This window comes from Ranitomeya imitator, chromosome 2 (assembly GCF_032444005.1).
Source record: "Ranitomeya imitator isolate aRanImi1 chromosome 2, aRanImi1.pri, whole genome shotgun sequence".
In the NCBI taxonomy this organism is placed as follows: domain Eukaryota; kingdom Metazoa; phylum Chordata; class Amphibia; order Anura; family Dendrobatidae; genus Ranitomeya; species Ranitomeya imitator.
The window spans coordinates 50389072-50416278 of NC_091283.1; the positions used below are offsets into that span (position 1 = coordinate 50389072).

The window sequence follows — 27207 nt, forward strand, 5'->3', positions numbered from 1 at the left end:
CCTGGCTGAATTTCCCGTGTGTCTGGGCTAGGGTTTTACCCTATGAAACATGTGCTAGCTGCGGGTGACTTCCTTTTGATTCGGCCAGGTTATAGTGTGGCTACGAGGCTTAGGAGCACATGATATGTAAATTTATATAACATTTAATGCTGCGCAATTGCCCCACATAACGGAGGAGTAATTTATTTCTTCGGGATGATTTTTCCTGGCTTTACTAAAGGGAGATAGGAATGTATAGCGTGCGCTGGCACTCTCAGGTGGCCCCCCAGCTATTCAGTCTGCACTGTCACTTTAATTAAATTCATTTTTTTGCCATACTGAATTGGGAGAAGCACATGTTATGTATACAACGTAACAGGATTGATGTTTATCTGGATGTGTATAGCCTGTTTTTTTTTGCTGATCTCTGTCTTGATATCACTATTTCTGATTGTGAGGCATTTTTAATTGTGTGTGTTTTATGTGTTAATAAAGATATTTGTTAAAAATGTAACGCTTCATGACTAGGTGGAGTCTAATAACTCTACTGTCAGTATGTTTTCAATATCTGAGAAGAGGAGGAAAGCCTCTACAGTCTCGCACCATCCATGAAATAAGTAAATAGAGCTGAATGGAGAGATGCTACTCTTTGACAGACCTCAAAATAACAACAGCTGTTGCTTCTGTGATTTCCACATTCTGCACTTTATACACACATTCTACACTATGCACACAGTTACACTATGTATGCCCTATCGGCCCTTTATGCACACACTCTGCATCTGCACTATGTATACAGCCAATACTATATATGCACAGCCTATGCTATATACAAAGAGTCTAAACTATAAATGCCCGGTGTACCCTATGTACATAGCGTTTACCCTGTATATATTTTATGCTATATAGGGGAGTCTACACTGAATTTTATAGCGCTGCGGAATATGTCGGTGGCGTATTTCTAAATAAAATAATCAGTAATTATTATATACAGACTAGATTGTGGCCCGATTCTAACGCATCGGGTATTCTAGAATATGCATGTCCCCGTAGTATATGGACAATGATGATTCCAGAATTTGCGGCAGACTGTGCCTGTCGCTGATTGGTCGAGGCGACCTTCATGACATCATCATCGCCATGGCAACCATTATGACATCATCGTCGCTGTGCCCATTGTTGATTGGTCGAGGCCTGGCGGCCTCGACCAATCAGAGAGGCGGGATTTCCAGGACAGACAGACAGACAGACAGACAGAAAGACAGACAGACAGGCAGACAGACAGACGGAAAAACCCTTAGGCAATTATATATATAGATGAGAAATGAGCGGATCTATTGAAACCCAAATTCATCGACTTTGTCAAATTCTCCCTCAAAGATTCGATTTACAGCAAATAAATGTGTACGGATCTCAGTACTGGAAAGGAGAGAGAGATTTCAATATGATATTTATATTCCTCTTACTCATGGGAATCTGGAGCTGAAAATCGCCTGTTCAGTACAAACTGCCAGACGTAAAGGGAAGCCAGCACGGCCACATAAATGACATTGTCTCACTCGCTGATGCTTCAGTTTTCTTTTGTTTTTTTTCTGCTTAGTATTTTTGGCAAATCACGAATCAAATTTTTAAGTTTTCAAATACACGATTAATTTGCTCTTTTCTAATAAGCACAATCCATGCTAAATAGACACAGTCTACACTATATACAGTGCATATCATCTAGACAGTATACACACAATGTATACTGTATTTACAGGGACATTATAGAGAGCTCATCAGTCTATTCCCTATCCTTCAGGTTCTACAGACTCCCACTGGGTGAAGGACACTTGGTCTAATGAGCATGGTGTCACTAGGCCTTTCTACCGTTCTAACCTTGGAAATGGCACTAATAATGCAGGACTGACATTATAATTGAAGTTTTTAGTTTTTGAACGCTGTTGGGTCATAGACTGACCTGCCCACAGAACCTACAGCTGTGTAAGGACTCGTAAAGCGCCCCTTTAGTAATGTACGCAACGGGCAATTGCCCAGTTCCTGACCCTGCCTCCAGTCGAAACATGGGGATGTGGTTTAATGATTCAATTTGAATGATAATATAAATAATAATGTATTTCGTATCCATACTTTTTGTGAAAACATGGATGATACATATGATTACATATGCAAAGACAAGAAAGTCCTGAAATCTTATATAATATTTATATTCCTGGTGTCTAGTGGACCGACAATCACAGCTCTAGTAATCCAGTGTTCAACATTATTCAGAGAGATAACATATTATTGACTACTTTTAGAATGAGAAAACTAAGGAATTGGGTCAACTCAATAAATATCTCTAAGGGCTCACACTCATCTGCATTTATGAAAATGGAACAATATTGTTCCTGAAAAATCAGCGTATCATACATGAGTGCCATGTTCTTAGTCTGGAAGGTGGCCAATATCCATGGTCCCATTCTAACCTATTCATATTAGCCTGCAGCTGTCTGCCTAGCCTATGCTGATTATTAATTATAGGGGGACCCCAAGTTATTTTTTTTTGGGGGGGGGGATTTTAATAACCAGCAAAGGCAGCAGTGAGCATATGTTAATAGCCTGGGAAGCTCCATGTTTATCACCTCCTTCCGAGACTATAAATGTCAGTCCCAGACTGTCAGCTTTCCCTCAGCTGATTGAAAAGTTAGGGGGACTCCACACCATTTTTTGCATTATTTTATTGAATTACTAGCTAAATACATCAAGATTGAACTGCACACGTGCTACATTAATTTAAAAAGTGACTGACCTCTTTCTATCTTTTCTATGCATATACAGTTGTGCTCAAAAGTTTACATACCCCCACAGAATTTTTGCTTTCCTGGCCTTTTTTCAGAGAATATGAAGGATAACACCAACATTTTTCTCCTCTCATGGTTAGTGGTTGTGTGGAGCCATTTATTGTCAAACTACTGTGTTTTCTCTTTTTAAATCATAATGACAACCAAAACATCCAAATGACCCTGATCAAAAGTTCTCATCCCCTGGTGATTTTGACCTGATAACATGCAGAGAAGTTGACACAAATTGGTTTGAATGGCTACTAACGGTAACTTCCTCACCTGTGACCTGTTTGCTTGTAATCATTCTGTGCATAAAAGCTGAGTGAGTTTCTGGGATCCAGACGGACACTTGCATCTTTCATCCAGCCACTGACGTTTCTGGATTGTGAGTAATGGGGAAAGCAAAAGAATTGTCAACAGATCTATGGGAAAAGGTAGTTGAATTGTATAAAACAGAAAAGGGATATAAAAAGATATCCAAGGAATTATTTTGATAATGGCAGTCAGCAGTGTTTAAACTGTGATTAAAAATTGGAAAATCAGGGGCTCTGTAAAAACAAAACCACGGTCAAGTAGACCAACAAAAATGTTATCCACAACTGCCAGGAAAATTCTTCAGGATGCAAAGAAAAACCCACAAATAACATCAGCTGAAATACTGGACTCTCTGAAAACTAGCAGTGTGGCTGTTTCAAGATGCACAATAAGGAGGCACTTGAAGAAAAATGGGCTGCATGGTCGAGTCGCCAGAAGAAAGCCATTACTGCCCAAATGCCACAAGGTATTTTAGCTACAATACACAAAACAGCACAGAGACAAGCCTCAAAACTTCTGGAACAAGGTAATTTGGAGTGATGAGACCAAAATTTAACTTTTTGGCCACAACCATAAACGTTACATTTGGAGAGAGGTCAACAAGGCCTATGATGAAAGGAACACCATTCCTACTGTAAAGCACGGAGGTGGATCGCTGATGTTTTGGAGATTTGTGAGTTACGAAGGCACAGGAAACTTGGTCAAAGTTAAAGAAAATACGAATGCAGCACGTTATCATCAAATACTGGAGGCAAATTTGCACTCATCAGCCCAGAAGCTGAGCATGGGACATACTTGGACGTTCCAACATGACAACAATTCAAAACACAAGGCCAAGTCGACCTGTCATGGGCTACAACAGAACAAAATGTATCTCTCTGGAGTGGCCATCTCAGTCTCCTGACCTCAATATCATTGAGCTACTCTGGGGAGATCTCAAGCAGACAGTTCATGCTAGACAGCCCAGGAATTTACAGGAACTGGAGGCTTTTTGCCAAGAAGAGTGGGCAGCTTCACCATCTGAGAAAATAAAAAACCTCATCCACAACTACCACAAAAGACTTCATGTCATTGATGTTAGAGGGGGCAATACACGGTATTAAGAAATTGGTTATGTAAACTTTTGATGAGGGTCATTTGGATGTTTTGGGTTATCATTATGATTTAAAAAGAGAAAACACAGTAGTTTGACAATGAATGGCTTCATCAAACCACTAACCATGAGTGGAGAAAAGGTTTTGGTGTTATCATTCATATTCTCTGAAAAAAGGCCAAAAAAACAAAAATTCTGTGGGGGTATGTAAAATTTGAGCACAACTGTATCTATTCTATCTAATCTATTCTGATGGGTCACGCTGTGAATTTACTGTACTTGATGATGAAATGTCGGGTTTTCTAGGAGACATGCATAAAAATTGTACGGCACACACGTGGTCCATGTGACATGCGATTTTTTTCTCACACCTCATGACTTTCACTGTTGATTATCGTCCGATATAGGCGGCCACTCGCAGCTTGCTGCGATTTATTTTCTCAGTCCGATCTGTGCAGAGAAAAAAATCACAGATGAGCACTGAATCATTGACTAACATTTTCGGATTGCACTGGTCCATTTTTAATGTAGATGAGTATGAGCCCTAATGCAAACATGAATGTCGTCCTGATGTTGGGAGCTGGAGTTGAGAAGATAATTAGTTCTTGCTCTGATAGATTTTTTGCATTCTGTGCTGCATTTTGACTTTTTTCTCTTTACACCATTTAACAATGGTGTTAATTTTTTTTTTATGTTGATAGATCGGGCGATTCTGAGAGCAGTAATACTAAATATGTGTATGTTTGATTTTTTATTATTTTATTTTGAATGGAGCGAAAGGGGGGTGATTTGAACCTTTAATTTTTATATTTTTAAAAGTATTTGTATTTTTTACTTTTGGCATGCTTCAATAGTCTCTATGGAAGACTAGAAGCTGCTATAATCCGATCGGCTCTGCTACATGTACACGATGATCAGATCACCTGCAGAATACCTCACTTGCTATAAGCACCGACCACAGGTCTGCTGGAGACCTCTAGTTGTCATACCAATCCATCGGTGACCCATGATCAAATGACGGGGTCTCCAATGGGTGGGATTTCCAGCACGCTTGTCGGAAGCATGAGTTAAAAGCTGCTGTCAGAAATTGACAGTGGCATTTAATGGGTCAATAGCTGCGGGTGGATCGCGACTCCACCTGCAGCTATTGCGGGCACATGTCAGATGTATATATCAGCTAACATGTGCCCAGAAAGGTGCAGGTTCCAGCACAAACAGAGGGAGTCTGACACCGGCGTAAATTTACGCCCGATGTCAGAAACGGGTTAATGAATACAAGACACCAATCCAAACCCATATATTAATATCAGATTTCAACCCTGATCACTAAATTATTTCAGACCCCTGGGACCAAAACTTTAAATATATTTTAATATGAGAAAGAGTAGAACATATTATTATTATTATTTATTGTTATTTATTACTTATTTCTATAGCATTATTGATTCCTTGGTGCTGTACATGAGAAAGGGTTGCATACAAATTACAAATATTACTTACAGTAAACAAACTAACAATGACAGACTGATACAGAGGGGCGAGGACCCTACCCTTGCAGGCTTACAGTCTACAGGATGGTGGGGAAGGAGACAGTACATTGGGGGGTTGCAGCAGCTTTGGTGTTGGTGAGGCGGTAGATCTGGTGTTGTGAGGGGGCATCGGGGTCATTGCAGACTGCAGCATTTCTTGAAGAGATGGGTTTTCAGGTTCCGTCTGAAGGATCCGAATGTGGTTGATAGTCGGATGTGTTTGGGCAAAGAATTCCAGAGGATGGAGAATATTCGGGAGAAGTCTTGGAGGCGGTTGGGTGAGGAGCGAATAAGTGTGGAGGAGAGGAGATCTTGGGAGGACCGGATATTATGTGAGGGAAGATATCAGGTGATTAGTTCGGAGATATATTGAGGAGACAGGTTATAGATGGACTTGTAGGTCAGTATTAGTAATTTGAACTGGATATGCTTAGGGAATGGGAGCTAGTGAAGAGATTTGCAGAGGGGGAAGTAGAGGAGTAGCGAGGAGAGAGATGAATTTGTCGGGCAGCAAAGTTAAGAATGGACTGGAAAGGTGTGAGGGTGTTAGCAGACAGGCCACAGAAAACGATGCTGCAGTAGTCAAGGCGGGAGATGATGAGGGCATGCTCAAGCCTTTTAGTAGATTGAGGGTTGAGGAAAGGACGGATTCTGGAGATATTTTTTGAGCTGGAGGCGACAGGAGGTGGAAAGAGCTTGGATGTCCGGTTTGAAGGACAGGGCAGAGTCAAGGGTTACTCCGAGGCAGCGGACTCATATAATTTCTCTTCTCACAAGTGGGTCCAGTTCTGCCCCAAAACAGTCAGGAGGGGCTGAACAAGGGCCTGGAGCAAGTGTTATGGAATGGAAATGACAACTACTCTTGACACATTTCTATTTCAGGACAGTTGTTGTCACTTTTAATTTTTATGTAACGATTAGCTTAGAAAAGTAGGCATCATACTGAACTCTAACTATAACCCTGTCCACATAGTTCTGCATCCCAATGATCAAGATATTTTGGAATAAAAACAAGGTGTATATAAATCTACTCTTCACTAGGCACCCACATGTAGGTCCATTGCCAAGCAGTATGTGTGTTACTTAATTCTTTTATGCAAGTTAAAAAACATATTGATACAGTAACTAAATTCTCAAGTGAACTTGAATGCCCGTCTAAAGAAGTTTCATTGACTGTTCCATGAACTTTAAGAAAGTCTCTGGCAGGACTTATCGAACTAAACTATGACACAATACAATTAGCAAGTGGCAGAAGTCCAGAAACCTCTGATATATATACACTGGTGGACATAATTAATCATACTGTTATTTGTGCTGCCAACCTGGAACATGGACATCACAGTGTTAGCGACTTTGATCCTTGTCCTGCTGGTATCCTGCATGTTCATCTATTCGACGTGGGATAAAATGTACAGGCACCGAAATTTACCCCCTGGACCAATGCCACTTCCGATAATTGGAAGTATCTTGCATATAAGGCACGGAGAGTTGGTAAAATCTTTAAACCAGGTCTGTAATTCACCTTTACGTATTGTCTGATATCTAGCGCTTTATTACAACCATGGTTTGGCATCATTGCATTTTGACCTTGCTATAGTCCTGTAAGTCTTAGTTTACGTTAAAGATTATTATTATTATTATTATTATTATTATTATGTTCTCATGATGAGTATTTGGTGAGTTTTTCAATGTCGCAGGTTTCCTCCACCTGTTAAGTAAATTAATTGCTTTTTTTCATTGTGAATTTGAGAGCGACTTTTTTACAGGCGTTTTTATCAAGTTTTATTTTGACTACATGTTTTTTTGTCTCTTTTTGCTTTGTCATGTTATAAACAAAGCTGCTTTGTTTTTGATATTCCTTGGTATTTTGGCTTTGAGAAAACTTTATTGATATAGTCATGTGTTTTAATGTGTGGAAACAGACTAAAACGCATTTCCTTTTTTGTTACCTTTGCTTTTTTTTGCATCTAAATAAATGCTATGGCTATGCTTTAACTCAGACATTGATTTTCTGTTGCTTTTTTTTTTACTACAGACAAAACCTGCTCTCTTAGTAATAAAGAAGGCGATCACAAAAGCAGGTTTTGCTGCACTTTTGTGGCTTATTTTGCACCTTTTTTTGGTGCAGATTATATGTGTCATTTCATTTGCATATAGTATATGTTTAAATACCTCTTTTTACTGACACCTCAAATATCAGACAATAGCACCCCTCCCCCCACTGGTGAAAATGTAGCAGCTGTGGACTGTACAATATAGTTGACACCTTGCTGTATCAGCCTTGATTAGTTTTGGCACCAACTGTGGCTTTTTAACCCCTTAAATTCTGCTGTCAATAGTGATTTATAGGTCATAAAATCCCCCCAAATTAGACCACTTTAAAAACAGTGCCCCTCAACATATTCAAAACTGCCGTCAGGTAGTTTATTAACCCTTCTGGTGCTTTTCAGGAATTAATACAAAATAACACGACAGGAAGGAAAAACGTTTTTTTTTTTTATCACCTAAATGTTGCTTAAGTTCTGAACAGGTTACTACAACCAGAAGTCTCTGGGGCCTTTATTTGGCCATGAATTGCCAAAATAAACATCAGGACCACACGATCAAGATCTAATTGTGCCAATGGTCTGGTCACTTGATCCCTCACTCAGGTCTGGTCACTCGATTTTTCACTTGGGTCTGGTCACTCGATTCTTCACTTCACTTGGGTCTGGTCACTTGATTCTTCACTTATGTCTGGTCACTCGATTCTTCACTCTGGTCTGGTCACTCGATTCTTCACTCGGGTCTGGTCACTCGATTCTTCACTCGGGTCTGGTCACTCGATTCTTCACTCGGGTCTGGTCACTCGATTCTTCACTCGGGTCTGGTCACTCGATTCTTCACTCAGGTCTGGTCACTCGATTCTTCACTCGGGTCTGGTCACTCGATTCTTCACTCGGGTCTGGTCACTCCATTCTTCACTCGGCTCTGGTCACTCGATTCTTCATTCAGGTCTGGTCACTCGATTCGTCACTCAGGTCTGGTCACTCAATTCTTCACTTAGGTCTTGTCACGCAATTCTTCACTCAGGTGTTGTCACTCGATTCTTCATTCGGATATTGTCACTTGATTCTTCACTAGGGTCTGCTCACTCGTAATAGTGGCTATAAGCCAACCTCGATGCAAGGTCCATCCATCCTGCCACAGGCTCAAGTGCCAACTCCTCCCCTTCAGTTCATTTCTGAACCTTTTCTAATTACTAACTGCACCACAGCTATCACTTGACCTGGTGCATCCTCCAATATCTTCCCCCGAGGAAACATGCACTACACTCTCCAGTTCCTGCTGATGCAAGTCTCTCTGCTTTTCCTTTTTCTATAAACATTTACTAGCAGATGGCAGTATTCACTTGCAAAAATTCTGTTAGGCATTAACTGTGTGAGTCTTTTCAATTGTCCACCTCCTTACCCATAGCCTATGGGAAAAATCTGCACATAAAACTCCGTGTTATTGCAAGAGAAGTTGAATGAATTGGTTTATATTAGCGTATCTGTGCGCAGCGTATGCCTGCATACATATCCGCTTTGATCCGCATGCGCCTTGCGTACCTATATTTAACATTGAATAAACAAAATCATGACTTCAATCAGCATAGCTACCTGCTGTAAAATCAATTGATCAAGGTAGAAGTGGAGATAAGTATCCGCTAATATCAATACAGGATAGAGCGTACGGACCGGTCGCTAATAAACAAAGAACAAGAGGGAGCGGGTTAAAAACCCAAAATAAATGACCATGAAGTCCACACATAACAATAAAATATAATCCATCTTTATTAAATATAATATAAGGAACAGGTGAGGATACAGTGCCACACTAAGTACAAATCACCGCACAATTGCATGACTGCACCAGGGGCGCACAGAGCCAGGGGACCATAACTTCTTATACTTCAATCAAAATTATCAAAGCTACTCCCTCCCCTAAAGTGGGGTGTAGTAAAGGTGAGTAACATACTATGGTCAGAAGATACATCTGCACATATGTTGCACATAAAATCTAGAGGAAATGTCAAATTGAGCAAAAATATTTATTATAGTATGAAAAAACTCATGCAACCAAAGGCAAAATTCTTGCTACAAAAAGATTGAAAGTTATTACCTCAAATGGGATGCAGATATACTGGTTCCCAGGGTCGGTGCGCCCACCCTGACGCACATTTCGGAAGCACTCCTTCTTCACGGTGCATGGTACATAGTGCCATGAGCGGATTTATATACTAATGGCCACTGGAAGTGAGATGGAGTCTATTACCTGAAGTGTATGTGGGTTGCTCTGCCGACTTACACTGATTACCACTGGTATACGTGAAGAAAAATAAGCGACACTGCCTCCCCCCACCTCTCGGTCAATGCGCCACGCTCCGCCGAACAACAAACAGACATGGGGCCCCGTGCAATCTGATGTCGAGCATGCGACAAGCTCGAGTGCCGACAGGGAGGCGGAGGAAGCACCACGCATGCGCAATGGACATAAAGGCAAACAGGCACTATATTGGATGAGGGCAAACAGTGTTGGCCAGCGGATTTACCTAATTTTACAATGTTGGGGGGACAAAGGCTGCATATCAGTCCTCTGTAGGTCAGAAAGTACACAGCAGTGTGCCACATAGTAACTGACACTGCAACATAGTACAGGCACATATAAAATATATAGCATATAATAATAATAATAATTTTTATTTATATAGCGCCAACATATTCCGCCGCGCTTTACAAATTATAGAGGGGACTTGCTCAGACAATAGACATTACAGCATAACAGAAATACAGTTCAAAACAGATACCAGGAGGAATGAGGGCCCTGCTCGCAAGCTTACAAACTATGAGGAAAAGGGGAGACACAAGAGGTGGATGGTAACAATTGCTTTAGTTATTCGGACCGGCCATAGTGTAAGGCTCGGGTGTTCATGTAAAGCTGCATGAACCAGTTACCTGCCTAAGTATGTAGCAGTACAGACACAGAGGGCTATTAACTGCATAAAGTGAATGAGAACATGATGCGAGGAACCTGATTTTTTTTTTTTTTTTTTTTAAATAGGCCACACAGGGATCGTTAGGTTAATGCATTGAGGCGGTAGGCCAGTCTGAACAAATGAGTTTTTAGGGCACACTTAAAACTGTGGGGATTGGGGATTAATCGTATTAACCTAGGTAGTGCATTCCAAAGAATCGGCGCAGCACATGTAAAGTCTTGGAAATGGGAGTGGGAGGTTCTGATTATTGAGGATGCTAACCTGAGGTCATTAGCGGAGCGGAGGGCACGGGTAGGGTGGTAGACTGAGACCAGAGAGGAGATGTAGGGTGGTGCTGAGCCATGGAGTGCTTTGTGGATGAGGGTAGTAGTTTTGTACTGGATTCTGGAGTGGATGGGTAGCTGTTATGTTTGCTAATGACAGGTGTTATGAAGGCAATCCAGAAACACAGTGTGCTTAGCGATCAGAGCGCACACAGTGATCTGACAAATACCCAAAAATACAAGAACGAGCTCTGAGACGTGGAAACTCTGTAGACTGCACACCTGATCCTATCCTAAACACAACTAAAAGCGGCTGTGGATTGCGCCTAACAACTACCTAGGCAACTCGGCACAGCCTAAGAAACTAGCTAGCCTGAAGATAGAAAAATAGGCCTGACTTGCCCCAGAGAAATTCCCCAAAGGAAAAGGCAGCCCCCCACATATAATGACTGTGAGTAAGATGAAAAGACAAAACGTAGGGATGAAATAGATTCAGCAAAGTGGGGCCCGATATTCTAGGACAGAGCGAGGACAGTAAAGCGAACTTTGCAGTCTACAAAAAACCCTAAAGCAACACCACGCAAAGGGGGCAAAAAAAACCCCACCGTGCCGAACTAATGGCACAGCGGTACACCCTATGCGTCTCAGAGCTTCCAGCAAAACAAAAGACAAGCTGGACAGAAAAAAAGCAACAAAAAAGCAAAAGGCACTTAGCTATACAGAGCAGCAGGTCACAGGAACAATCAGGAGAAGCTCAGATCCAACACTGAAACATTGACAAGGAGCAAGGATAGCAGCATCAGGCGGAGTTAAGTAATGAAGCAGTTAACGAGCTCACCAGAACACCTGAGGGAGGAAGCTCAGAAGCTGCAGTACCACTTGTGACCACAGGAGTGAATTCAGCCACAGAATTCACAACAGTACCCCCCCCTTGAGGAGGGGTCACCGAACCCTCACCAGAGCCCCCAGGCCGACCAGGATGAGCCGCATGAAAGGCACGAACAAGATCGGAAGCATGAACATCAGAGGCAAAAACCCAGGAATTATTTTCCTGAGCATAACCCTTCCATTTAACCAGATACTGGAGTTTCCGTCTAGAAACACGAGAATCCAAAATCTTCTCCACAATATACTCCAATTCCCCCTCCACCAAAACCGGGGCAGGAGGCTCAACAGATGGAACCATAGGTGCCACGTATCTCCGCAACAACGACCTATGGAATACATTATGTATGGAAAAGGAGTCTGGGAGGGTCAAACGAAAAGACACAGGATTGAGAACCTCAGAAATCCTATACGGACCAATAAAACGAGGTTTAAATTTAGGAGAGGAAACCTTCATAGGAATATGACGAGAAGATAACCAAACCAGATCCCCAACACGAAGTCGGGGACCCACACGGCATCTGCGATTAGCGAAAAGTTGAGCTTTCTCCTGGGACAAGATCAAATTGTCCACTACCTGAGTCCAGATCTGCTGCAACCTATCCACCACAGAATCCACACCAGGACAGTCCGAAGACTCAACCTGTCCTGAAGAGAAACGAGGATGGAACCCAGAATTGCAAAAAAATGGAGAAACCAAGGTAGCCGAGCTGGCCCGATTATTAAGGGCGAACTCAGCCAACGGCAAAAAGGACACCCAATCATCCTGGTCTGCAGAAACAAAACATCTCAGATATGTTTCCAAGGTCTGATTGGTTCGTTCGGTCTGGCCATTAGTCTGAGGATGGAAAGCCGAGGAAAAGGATAGGTCAATGCCCATCCTACCACAAAAGGCTCGCCAAAACCTTGAAACAAACTGGGAACCTCTGTCAGAAACAATATTCTCAGGAATGCCATGCAACCGAACCACATGCTGAAAGAACAAAGGTACCAAATCAGAGGAGGAAGGCAATTTAGCCAAGGGCACCAGATGGACCATTTTAGAAAAGCGATCACGGACCACCCAAATGACTGACATCTTTTGAGAAACGGGAAGGTCAGAAATGAAATCCATCGAAATATGTGTCCAAGGCCTCTTTGGGACTGGCAAGGGCAAAAGCAACCCACTGGCACGAGAACAGCAGGGCTTAGCCCTAGCACAAATCCCACAGGACTGCACAAAAGTACGTACATCCCGTGACAGAGATGGCCACCAGAAGGATCTAGCCACTAACTCTCTGGTACCAAAGATTCCAGGATGACCAGCCAACACCGAACAATGAAGTTCAGAGATAAGTTTATTCGTCCACCTATCAGGGACGAACAGTTTCTCTGCTGGACAACGATCAGGTTTATTCGCCTGAAATTTTTGCAGCACCCGCCGCAAATCAGGGGAGATGGCAGACACAATGACTCCTTCCTTGAGGATACCCGCTGGCTCAGATAAACCCGGAGAGTCGGGCACAAAACTCCTAGACAGAGCATCCACCTTCACATTTTTAGAGCCCGGAAGGTACGAAATCACAAAGTCGAAGCGGGCAAAAAATAACGACCAACGGGCCTGTCTAGGATTCAAGCGCTTGGCAGACTCGAGATAAGTCAAGTTCTTATGATCAGTCAATACCACCACGCGATGCTTAGCTCCTTCAAGCCAATGACGCCACTCCTCGAATGCCCACTTCATGGCCAGCAACTCTCGATTGCCCACATCATAATTACGCTCAGCGGGCGAAAACTTCCTGGAAAAGAAAGCACATGGTTTCATCACTGAGCAATCAGAACCTCTCTGTGACAAAACCGCCCCTGCTCCAATCTCAGAAGCATCAACCTCGACCTGGAACGGAAGAGAAACATCTGGCTGACACAACACAGGGGCAGAACAAAAACGACGCTTCAACTCCTGAAAAGCTTCCACAGCAGCAGAAGACCAATTAACCAAATCAGCACCCTTCTTGGTCAAATCGGTCAATGGTTTGGCAATGCTAGAAAAATTACAGATGAAGCGACGATAAAAATTAGCAAAGCCCAGGAACTTTTGCAGACTTTTCAGAGATGTCGGCTGAATCCAATCCTGGATGGCTTGGACCTTAACTGGATCCATCTCGATAGTAGAAGGGGTAAAGATGAACCCTAAAAATGAAACTTTCTGCACACCGAAGAGACACTTTGATCCCTTCACAAACAAAGAGTTAGCACGCAGGACCTGAAAAACCATTCTGACCTGCTTCACATGAGACTCCCAATCATCTGAGAAGATCAAAATGTCATCCAAGTAAACAATCAGGAATTTATCCAGATACTCACGGAAGATGTCATGCATAAAAGACTGAAACACAGATGGAGCATTGGCAAGTCCGAACGGCATCACTAGATACTCAAAATGACCCTCGGGCATATTGAATGCAGTTTTCCATTCATCTCCTTGCCTGATTCTCACCAGATTATACGCACCACGAAGATCTATCTTAGTGAACCAACTAGCCCCCTTAATCCGAGCAAACAAGTCAGATAACAATGGCAAGGGATACTGAAATTTAACAGTGATCTTATTAAGAAGGCGGTAATCAATACACGGTCTCAGCGAACCATCCTTCTTGGCTACAAAGAAGAACCCTGCTCCCAGTGGTGATGACGATGGGCGAATATGTCCCTTCTCCAGGGATTCCTTCACATAACTGCGCATAGCGGCGTGTTCGGGCACGGATAAATTAAATAATCGACCTTTAGGGAATTTACTACCAGGAATCAAATTGATAGCACAATCACAATCCCTATGCGGAGGTAGAGCATCGGACTTGGGCTCTTCAAATACATCCTGATAATCAGACAAGAACTCTGGGACCTCAGAAGGGGTGGATGACGAAATCGACAAAAATGGAACATCACCATGTACCCCCTGACAACCCCAGCTGGATACCGACATGGAATTCCAATCCAATACTGGATTATGGGTTTGTAGCCATGGCAACCCCAACACGACCACATCATGCAGATTATGCAACACCAGAAAGCGAATAACTTCCTGATGTGCAGGAGCCATGCACATGGTCAGCTGGGCCCAGTTTTGAGGTTTATTCTTGGCCAAAGGTGTAGCATCAATTCCTCTCAATGGAATAGGACACCGCAAAGGCTCCAAGAAAAATCCACAACGTTTAGCATAATCCAAATCCATCAGATTCAGGGCAGCGCCCGAATCCACAAACGCCATGACAGAAAACGACGACAAAGAGCATATCAAGGTAATGGACAGAAGGAATTTGGACTGTACAGTACCAATGACGGCAGACCTAGCGGACCGCTTAGTGCGCTTAGGACAATCAGAAATAGCATGAGTGGAATCACCACAGTAGAAACACAGACCATTCAGACGTCTGTATTCCTGCCGTTCAACTCTAGTCATAGTCCTATCGCACTGCATAGGCTCAGGTTTAACCTCAGGCAGTACCGCCAAATGGTGCACAGATTTACGCTCGTGCAAGCGTCGACCGATCTGAATGGCCAAAGACAAAGACTCATTCAAACCAGCAGGCATAGGAAATCCCACCATGACATCCTTAAGAGCCTCAGAGAGACCCTTTCTGAACAAAGCTGCCAGCGCAGATTCATTCCACTGAGTGAGTACTGACCATTTCCTAAATTTCTGACAATATACTTCTATATCATCCTGACCCTGGCACAAAGCCAGCAAATTTTTCTCAGCCTGATCCACTGAATTAGGCTCATCGTACAGCAATCCGAGCGCCAGGAAAAACGCATCGACACTACTCAATGCAGGGTCTCCTGGCGCAAGAGAAAATGCCCAGTCTTGAGGGTCGCCGCGCAAAAAAGAAATAATAATCAAAACCTGTTGAATAGGATTACCAGAAGAATGAGGTTTCAAGGCCAGAAATAGCTTACAATTATTTTTGAAACTTAGAAACTTAGTTCTATCTCCAAAAAACAAATCAGGAATAGGAATTCTTGGTTCTAACATAGATTTCTGATCAATAGTATCTTGAATTTTTTGTACATTTATAACGAGATTATCCATTGAAGAGCACAGACCCTGAATATCCATGTCCACACCTGTGTCCAGAATACCCAAATGTCTAGGGGAAAAAAAAAAAAAGTGAACACAGAGCAGAAAAAAAAAAAAAAATGATGTCAGAACTTTTTCTTTCCCTCTATTGAGAATCATTAGTTTGGCTCCTTGTACTGTTATGTTTGCTAATGACAGGTGTTATGAAGGCAATCCAGAAACACAGTGTGCTTAGCGATCAGAGCGCACACAGTGATCTGACAAATACCCAAAAATACAAGAACGAGCTCTGAGACGTGGAAACTCTGTAGACTGCACACCTGATCCTATCCTAAACACAACTAAAAGCGGCTGTGGATTGCGCCTAACAACTACCTAGGCAACTCGGCACAGCCTAAGAAACTAGCTAGCCTGAAGATAGAAAAATAGGCCTGACTTGCCCCAGAGAAATTCCCCAAAGGAAAAGGCAGCCCCCCACATATAATGACTGTGAGTAAGATGAAAAGACAAAACGTAGGGATGAAATAGATTCAGCAAAGTGGGGCCCGATATTCTAGGACAGAGCGAGGACAGTAAAGCGAACTTTGCAGTCTACAAAAAACCCTAAAGCAAAACCACGCAAAGGGGGCAAAAAAAACCCCACCGTGCCGAACTAACGGCACGGCGGTACACCCTATGCGTCTCAGAGCTTCCAGCAAAACAAAAGACAAGCTGGACAGAAAAAAAGCAACAAAAAAGCAAAAGGCACTTAGCTATACAGAGCAGCAGGTCACAGGAACAATCAGGAGAAGCTCAGATCCAACACTGAAACATTGACAAGGAGCAAGGATAGCAGCATCAGGCGGAGTTAAGTAATGAAGCAGTTAACGAGCTCACCAGAACACCTGAGGGAGGAAGCTCAGAAGCTGCAGTACCACTTGTGACCACAGGAGTGAATTCAGCCACAGAATTCACAACAGGTAGCCAGTGTAATGACTGGCACAAGGTAGAGGCATCGGTGTAACGGTTGGTGAGGAATATGATCCTGGCAGCAGCATTCAGGACAGATTATACAGCTGAAATAGCAACACGGGCATTGGCATGGAACCAATACAATAATATTGCCTACTATAAAAAAGAGTACCATAAATCATCATATCGCAAACAAAACTCATTATCCATCATATACAAATAGTAGATATATATCCAACTCTAAGGGCTTGGTTAGCCGCTGCGACAAGGTACAACATTAGTAATAGTCCATTATTGTGGTCATATGATGCTGAGTCCGACATATCCTCAATGACCACAATATCTTCACCACAGGATGTTGCTATTCATGAACAGGATATAAAGATAATCCAACTTGTTTGTCACGATACTTGGGGAATAGGTATAGTTCCCAGGTCCATATTACACCGTGTTCACCCACTCAGCAGTAGATATGTTGTTATTTAGTTCCCCAATAAGATTATTAAGGGCTGGTACAGTACCCTGCAAGATCAGAAAGACGTCTTTGATGTACTGTGCCCAAGTGAGGATGCAGTCCATCAACGACGACCGCTCGTCAGATAGGAAGAGGTCCCTCTTCCACAGCACCAGGAACAGATTAACATAAGAGGGGACGAAGGCCGCCCCCATAGCTGTTCCCTGGAGCTGCAGGTAGAAGGACCCCTAAAACACAAAAAAACTGAGTGAGTGTGAACTCCAAGACTTCAAGGAGAAGGACCCTCATACTAGGAGAATCATCTGATGACTAGTGTTGAGCGATACCGTCCGATACTTGAAAGTATCGGTATCGGATAGTATCGGCCGATACCCGAAAAGTATCGGATATTGCCGATACCGATATCCGATACCAATACAAGTCAATGGGACACCAAGTATCGGAAGGTATCCTGATGGATCCCAGGGTCTGAAGGAGAGTAAACTCTCCTTCAGGCCCTGGGATCCATAGTGAGGTGTAAAATAAAGAATTAAAATAAAAAATATTGTTATATTCACCTCTCCGGCGGCCCCTGGAACATCACCGCGAGGAACCGGCGTCCGGCAGGCTTCTTTGTTCAAAATGAGTGCCTTTAGGACCTGCGGAATGACGTCGCGGCTTCTGATTGGTCGCGTGCCGCCCATGTGACCGCCACGCGACCAATCAGAAGCCGCGACGTCATTCCACAGGTCCTAAAGGTGCTCATTCTAGGAATTTATCTGAGGAATGTGAACCTACAATAGCCTTACACTGAGTAAATAGAGACAGAGTGGAAATAAGATTTCTATTAACCCCTTCCCGACCCATGACGCCACGTAGGCGTCATGAAAGTCGGTGCCAATCCGACCCATGACGCATATGTGGCGTCATGGAAAGATCGCGTCCCTGCAGATCGGGTGAAAGGGTTAACTCCCATTTCACCCGATCTGCAGGGACAGGGGGAGTGGTAGTTAAGCCCGGGGGGGTGGCTACGATCGCTCTGATTGGCTGTTGAAAGTGAAACTGCCAATCAGAGCGATTTGTAATATTTCACCTATTATAACTGGTGAAATATTACAATCCAGCCATGGCCAATGCTGCAATATCATCGGCCATGGCTGGAAACACTAATGTGCCCCCACCCCACCCCACCAATCGCCCCCCCAGCCCTCCGATCTGTCCGGTACACTGCTCCGGGTCCCCTCTGTCCTGTGCTCCACTCCCCCCGTGCTCTTGTCCGCTCCCCCCGTGCTCCAATCACCCTCCCCATGCTCCAATCACCCCCCTGCACTCCGATCCACCCCCGCGTGCTCCGTTCCACCCCTCCCGCGCTCCGATCCACCCCCCCATGCTCCGATCCCCTCCCCCGTGCTCCCCCCCACCCCATCATACTTACCGATCCTGCCGGGGTCCGTCCGTCTTCTCCCTGGGCGCCGCCATCTTCCATTATATCTCAGTGATCCAAATAAAAAAAATAATAAATGACCCCCCCCCCTTTGTCACCCCCATAGGTAGGGACAATAAAAAAATAAATAATTTTTTTTTCCACTAATGTTAGAATAGGGTTAGGGTTAGGGTTAGGGCTAGGGTTAGGGTTAGGGTTAGGGCTAGGGTTAGGGCTAGGGTTAGGGGTAGGGTTAGGGCTAGGGTTAGGGGTAGGGTTAGGGCTAGGGCTAGGGCTAGGGTTAGGGCTAGGGTTAGGGCTAGGGTTAGGGTTAGGGTTAGGGTTTCGGTATGTGCACACGTATTCTGGTCCTCTGTGGATTTTTCTGCTGCGGATTTGATAAATCCGCAGTGCTAAACCGCTGCGGATTTATGGCGGATTTACTGCGTTTTTTCACTGCGGTTTTACAACTGCGATTTTCTATTTGAGCAGTTGTAAAACCGCTGCGGAATCCGCACAAAGAAGTGACATGCTGCGGAATGTAAACCGCTGCGTTTCCGTGCAGTTTTTCCGCAGCATGTGTACAGCGATTTTTGTTTCCCATAGGTTTACATTGAACTGTAAACTCATGGGAAACTGCTGCGGATTCGCAGCGTTTTCCGCAGCATGTGCACATACCTTTAGAATTAGGCTATGTGCACACGGTGTGGATTTGGCTGCGGATCCGCAGCGGATTGGCCGCTGCGGATTCGCAGCAGTGTTCGATCAGGTTTACAGTACCATGTAAACCTGTGGAAAACCAAATCCGCTGTGCCCATGGTGCGGAAAATACAGCGCGGAAACGCTGCGTTGTATTTTCCGCAGCATGTCAATTCTTTGTGCGGATTCCGCAGCGTTTTACACCTGTTCCTCAATAGGAATCCGCAGGTGAAATCTGCACAAAAAACACTGGAAATCCGCGGAAAATCTGCAGGTAAAACGCAGTGCCTTTTACCCGCGGATTTTTCAAAAATGATGCTGAAAAATCTCACACGAATCCGCAACGTGGGCACATAGCCTTAGGGTTAGGGTTGGAATTAGGGTTGTGGTTAGGGGTCTGATTAGGGTTATGGCTACAGTTGGGATTAGAGTTAGGGGTGTGTTGGGGTTAGTGTTGGAGGTAGAATTGAGGGGTTACCACTGTTTAGGCACATCAGGGGTCTCCAAACGCAACATGGCGCCACCATTGATTCCAGCCAATCTCGTATTCAAAAAGTCAAATGGTGCTCCCTCAATTCCGAGCCCCGACGTGTGCCCAAACAGTGGTTTACCCCCACATATGGGGTACCAGCATACTCAGAATAAACTGCGCAACAATTACTGGGGTCCAATTTCTCCTGTTACCCTTGTGAAAATAAAAAAATGCTTGCTAAAACATCATTTTTGAGGAAAGAAAAATGATTTTTTATTTTCACGGCTCTGCGTTGTAAACGTCTGTGAAGCACTTGGGGGTTCAAAGTGCTCACCACATATCTAGATAAGTTCCTTGGGGGGTCTAGTTTCTAAAATGGGGTCACTTGTGGGGGGTTTCTACTGTTTAGGCACACCAGGGGCTCTGCAAACGCAACGTGACGCCCACAGACCATTCCATCAAAGTCTGCATTTCAAAAGTCACTACTTCCCTTCTGAGCCCCGACGTGTGCCCAAACAGTGGTTTACCTCCACACATGGGGTATCAGCGTACTCAGGAGAAACTGGTCAACAAGTTTTGGGGTCCAATTTCTCCTGTAACCCTTGGGAAAATAAAAAATTCTGGGCTAAATAATTATTTTTGAGGAAAGAAAACGTATTTATTATTTTCACGGCTCTGCATTATAAACTTCTGTGAAGCACCTGGGGGTTCAAAGTGCTCACCACACATCTAGATAAGTTCCTTTCGAGGTCTAGTTTCCAAAATGGGGTCACTTGTGGGGGGTTTCTACTGTTTAGCCACATCGGGGGCTCTGCAAATGCAACGTGATGCCCGCAGAGCATTCCATCAAAGTCTGCATTTCAAAACGTCACTACTTCAATTCCGAGCCCCGGCATGTGCCCAAACAGTAGTTTACCCCCACATATGGGGTATCACCGTACTCAGGAGAAACTGGACAACAAATATTGGGGTCAAATTTCTCCTGTTACCCTTGGGAAAATTAAAAAATTCTGGGCTAAATAATTATTTTTGAGGAAAGAAAACGTATTTATTATTTTCACGGCTCTGCATTATAAACTTCTGTGAAGCACTTGGGGGTTCAAAGTGCTCACCACACATCTAGATAAGTTCCTTTCGAGGTCTAGTTTCCAAAATGGGGTCACTTGTGGGGGGTTTCTACTGTTAAGCCACCTCAGGGGCTCTGCAAACGCAACGTGACGCCCACAGAGCATTCCATCAAAGTCTGCATTTCAAAACGTCACTACTTCACTTCCGAGCCCCGGCATGTGCCCAAACAGTGGTTTACCCCCACATATGGGGTATCAGCGTACTCAGGAGAAACTGCACAACAACTTTTGGGGTCAAATTTCTCCTGTTACCCTTGGGAAAATAAAAAATTGCAGGCTAAAAGATCATTTTTGAGAAAATAATTTTTTATTTTTATTTTCATGGCTCTGCGTTATAAACTTCTGTGAAGCACTTGGGGGTTCAAAGTCCTCACCACAAACCTAGATTAGTTCCTTTGGGGGTCTAGTTTCCAAAATGGGGTCATTTCTGGGGGATCTCCAATGTTTAGGCACACAGGGGCTCTCTAAACGCGACATGGTGTCCGCTAACAATTGGAGCTAATTTTCCATTCAAAAAGTCAAATGGCGCGCCCTCCCTTCCAAGCCCTGCCGAGTGCCCAAACAGTGGTTTACCCCCACATATGAGGTATCGGCGTACTCGGGAGAAATTGCCCAACAAATTTTATGATCCATTTTATCCTATTGCCCATGTAAAAATGAAAAAATTGAGGCGAAAAATTTTTTGTGTGAAAAAAAAGTACTTTTTCATTTTTACAGATCAATTTATGAAGCACCTGAGGGTTTAAAGTGCTCACTGGGCATCTAGATAAATTCCTTGGGGGGTATAGTTTCCAAAATGGGGTCACTTGTGGGGGAGCGCCAATGTTTAGGCACACAGGGGCTCTCCAAACGCGACATGGTGTCCGCTAACGATGGAGATAATTTTTCATTCAAAAAGTCAAATGGCGCTCCTTCCCTTCCGAGCCTTACCATGTGCCCAAACAGTGGTTTACCCCCACATGTGAGGTATTGGTGTACTCAGGAGAAATTGCACAACAAATTTTAGGATCCATTTTATCCTGTTGCCCATGTGAAAATGAAAAAATTTAGGCTAAAAGAATTTTTTTGTGAAAAAAAGTACTTTTTCATTTTTACAGATCAATTTGTGAAGCACCTGGGGGTTCAAAGTGCTCACTATGCATCTAGATAAGTTCCTTGGGGCGTCTAGTTTCCAAAATGGGGTCACTTGTGGGGGAGCTCCAATTTTTAGGCACACAGGGGCTCTCCAAACGTGACATGGTGTCCGCTAAAGAGTGGAGCCAATTTTTCATTCAAAAAGTGAAATGGTGCTCCTTCCCTTCCAAGCCCTGCCGTGCGCCCAAACAGTGGTTTACCCCCACATATGAGGTATCAGCGTACTCAGGACAAATTGGTCAACAACTTTCGTGGTTCAGTTTCTCCTTTTACCATTGGGAAAATAAAAAATTGTTGCTAAAAATAATTTTTGTGACTAAACAGTTAAATGTTAATTTTTTCCTTCCATGTTGCTTCTGCTGCTGTGAAGCACCTGAAGGGTTAATAAACTTCTTGAATGTGCTTTTGAGTACCTTGTGGGGTGCAGTTTTTAGAATGGTGTCACTTTTGGGTATTTTCAGCCATATAGACCCCTCAAACTGACTTCAAATGTGAGGTGGTCCCTAAAAAAAATGGTTTTGTAAATTTCGTTGTAAAAATGAGAAATCGCTGGTCAAATTTTAACCCTTATAACTTCCTAGCAAAAAAAAATTTTGTTTCCAAAATTATGCTGATGTAAAGTATACATGTGGGAAATGTTATTTATTAACTATTTTGTGTCACATAACTCTCTGGTTTAACAGAATAAAAATTCAAAATGTGAAAATTGCGAAATTTTCAAAATTTTCGCCAAATTTCCGTTTTTATCACAAATAAATGCAGAATTTATTGACCTAAATTTACCACTAACATGAAGCCCAATATGTCACGAAAAAACACTCTCAGAACCGCTAGGATCCGTTGAAGCGTTCCTGAGTTATTACCTCATAAAGGGACACTGGTCAGAATTGCAAAAAACGGCAAGGTCTTTAAGGTCAAAATAGGCTGGGTCATGAAGGGGTTAAATCCCATTCCCTTTTCTCGAACTGTAAGATGCTGAGTGTTTTTGATGCAGTAAAAATTATCCAGCATCAAAAACTCATCATGTGCACACAGCCTTATACAGGTATGACTTTACCCTCATTAACTGCCAGCAATACATTATGAATAGTGATGAGTAGTGTTGAGCGATACCGTCCGATACTTGAAAGTATCGGTATCGGATAGTATCGGCCGATACCCGAAAAATATCGGATATCGCCGATACCGATATCCGGTACCAATACAAGTCAATGGGACATCAAGTATCGGAAGGTATTCTCATGGTTCCCAGGGTCTGAAGGAGAGGAAACTCTCCTTCAGGCCCTGGGATCCATAGGGATGGGTAAAATAAAGAATTAAAATAAAAAATATTGATATGCTCACCTCTCCGGCGGCCCCTGGACATCACGCTGCTAACCGGGAGGCTTCTTTGTTTAAAATGCGCGCCTTTAGGACCTGCGAATGACGTCCCGGCTTCTGATTGGTCGCGTGCCGCCCATGTGACCGGCACGCGACCAATCAGAAGCCGCGACGTCATTCGCAGGTCCTCAATTCCTAGAATTAGGAGTTTTTGTGAATGAGAATGACGTCGCGGCTTCTGATTCGTCGCGTGCCGGTCACATGGGCGGCACGCGACCAATCAGAAGCCGGGACGTCATTCGCAGGTCCTAAAGGCGCACATTTTAAACAAAGAAGCCTCCCGGTTAGCAGCGTGATGTCCAGGGGCCGCCGTAGAGGTGAGCATATCAATATTTTTTATTTTAATTCTTTATTTTACACATCCCTATTGATCCGATACCGATACCCGATATCACAAAAATATCGGATCTCGGTATCGGAATTCCGATACCGCAAGTATCGGCCGATACCCGATACTTGCGGTATCGGAATGCTCAACACTAGTGATGAGCGAATATACTCGTTACTCGAGATTTCCCGAGCACGCTCGGGTGCCCTCCGAGTATTTTTTAGTGCTCGGAGATTTAGTTTTCTTCGCCGCAGCTGAATGATTTACATCTGTTAGCCAGCTTGATTACATGTGGGAATTCCTTAGCAACCAGGCAATCCCCACATGTACTTATGCTGGCTAACAGATGTAAATCATTCAGCTGAGGCAATGAAAACTAAATCTCCGAGCACAAAAGAATAATCGGAGGACACCCGAGCGTGCTCGGGAAATCTCGAGTAACGAGTATATTCGCTCATCACTAATTGTGAATCAAGTATAAAGTTCAAGTAATTTTATGACCTCCCTTTGCAACCACATAATATATCTGACGGCATCATTTTTAGGAATTTCAATAAAAGAACAACTTTATATACTATGTAAAGAACTGAAGAAAAAAACTGTAATAGAGGCCTCATGCACTTCTGTAACTGTCCTATGGCTCCAGTACAAAAAAGATCTGTGTGCATAACCTTTATGGTTCATAGTAGCAGGATTTAGGGTATGTTTTTTAACTACTCTAATCAGTAAACAAAGATTTGATAAATGAATCTTTGACATATGAGCTAAATGATTTGCGGGATTGTGGTCTGGCATCAACATCAGTATTCCTTGGCAGCCAGACCAGAACATTGTGAAATTACTTCACCTTCACTCAAATGCCTCCATCCTAGGCGCCTCTTGTGATGACTCAAGCTCCACAATGTCATAATGTTGTGGATGCCTTGTAATCACAAGAAGAGCAGAGGATGCAAGCAATAGAGTCCTGGCCAAAGAAATCCACAGTGCCTTAAAAGAAATGTGGGCTTGCACAGTCAAGACCAAAACTGAGTGTGTGGAGTTGATCCTGATCAGGTTGAGTGTATTCCCTGAATTTGGGACTTTAGAGTCCAAATGTTGCATCTGTCAGAGGCAACAGGCTCAGAAAGGCTACCACACATACTTGGTACAATCCAGTCCATCTGGCAGATTCCAGAGGAACCCCAACCTTCATCCTTTAAACCTTGAAGAGATCTGATCTTACAATAGGGTCCAGTAGATTGCTTCCACTGAAGGGCTGCTGACCAGAGGAGCAAACCAGAGGCAGGAAGGTTCCCGAGTAACATAGTAACATAGTAACATAGTTAGTAAGGCCGAAAAAAGACATTTGTCCATCCAGTTCAGCCTATATTCCATCATAATAAATCCCCAGATCTACGTCCTTCTACAGAACCTAATAATTGTATGATACAATATTGTTCTGCTCCAGGAAGACATCCAGGCCTCTCTTGAACCCCTCGACTGAGTTTGCCATCACCACCTCCTCAGGCAAGCAATTCCAGATTCTCACTGCCCTAACAGTAAAGAATCCTCTTCTATGTTGGTGGAAAAACCTTCTCTCCTCCAGACGCAAAGAATGCCCCCTTGTGCCCGTCACCTTCCTTGGTATAAACAGATCCTCAGCGAGATATTTGTATTGTCCCCTTATATACTTATACATGGTTATTAGATCGCCCCTCAGTCGTCTTTTTTCTAGACTAAATAATCCTAATTTCGCTAATCTATCTGGGTATTGTAGTTCTCCCATCCCCTTTATTAATTTTGTTGCCCTCCTTTGTACTCTCTCTAGTTCCATTATATCCTTCCTGAGCACCGGTGCCCAAAACTGGACACAGTACTCCATGTGCGGTCTAACTAGGGATTTGTACAGAGGCAGTATAATGCTCTCATCATGTGTATCCAGACCTCTTTTAATGCACCCCATGATCCTGTTTGCCTTGGCAGCTGCTGCCTGGCACTGGCTGCTCCAGGTAAGTTTATCATTAACTAGGATCCCCAAGTCCTTCTCCCTGTCAGATTTACCCAGTGGTTTCCCGTTCAGTGTGTAATGGTGATATTGATTCCCTCTTCCCATGTGTATAACCTTACATTTATCATTGTTAAACCTCATCTGCCACCTTTCAGCCCAAGTTTCCAACTTATCCAGATCCATCTGTAGCAGAATACTATCTTCTCTTGTATTAACTGCTTTACATAGTTTTGTATCATCTGCAAATATCGATATTTTACTGTGTAAACCTTCTACCAGATCATTAATGAATATGTTGAAGAGAACAGGTCCCAATACTGACCCCTGCGGTACCCCACTGGTCACAGCGACCCAGTTAGAGACTATACCATTTATAACCACCCTCTGCTTTCTATCACTAAGCCAGTTACTAACCCATTTACACACATTTTCCCCCAGACCAAGCATTCTCATTTTGTGTACCAACCTCTTGTGCGGCACGGTATCAAACGCTTTGGAAAAATCGAGATATACCACGTCCAATGACTCACCGTGGTCCAGTCTATAGCTTACCTCTTCATAAAAACTGATTAGATTGGTTTGACAGGAGCGATTTCTCATAAACCCATGCTGATATGGAGTTAAACAGTTATTCTCATTGAGATAATCCAGAATAACATCCCTCAGAAACCCTTCAAATATTTTACCAACAATAGAGGTTAGACTTACTGGCCTATAATTTCCAGGTTCACTTTTAGAGCACTTTTTGAATATTGGCACCACATTTGCTATGCGCCAGTCCTGCGGAACAGACCCTGTCGCTATAGAGTCCCTAAAAATAAGAAATAATGGTTTATCTATTACATTACTTAGTTCTCTTAGTACTCGTGGGTGTATGCCATCCGGACCCGGAGATTTATCTATTTTAATCTTATTTAGCCGGTTTCGCACCTCTTCTTGGGTTAGATTGGTGACCCTTAATATAGGGTTTTCATTGTTTCTTGGGATTTCACCTAGCATTTCATTTTCCACCGTGAATACCGTGGAGAAGAAGGTGTTTAATATGTTAGCTTTTTCCTCGTCATCTACAACCATTCTTTCCTCACTATTTTTTAACGGGCCTACATTTTCAGTTTTTATTCTTTTACTATTGATATAGTTGAAGAACAGTTTGGGATTAGTTTTACTCTCCTTAGCAATGTGCTTCTCTGTTTCCTTTTTGGCAGCTTTAATTAGTTTTTTAGATAAAGTATTTTTCTCCCTATAGTTTTTTAGAGCTTCAATGGTGCCATCCTGCTTTAGTAGTGCAA

The 27207-nt window shown here is 43.3% G+C and overlaps 1 protein-coding gene across 1 annotated transcript in view; it reads left to right on the plus strand.

Moving 5' to 3' along the window:
- Positions 1 to 7070: 7070 nt before the first annotated feature.
- Positions 7071 to 27207, plus strand: part of LOC138661788 (cytochrome P450 2G1-like) — a 61397-nt gene continuing 41260 nt past the window's right edge. The window contains exon 1 of the mRNA XM_069746706.1: positions 7071 to 7250. Within this exon, the coding sequence (XP_069602807.1) occupies positions 7071 to 7250 (180 nt within the window). The remainder of the gene's footprint in view (positions 7251 to 27207) is intronic.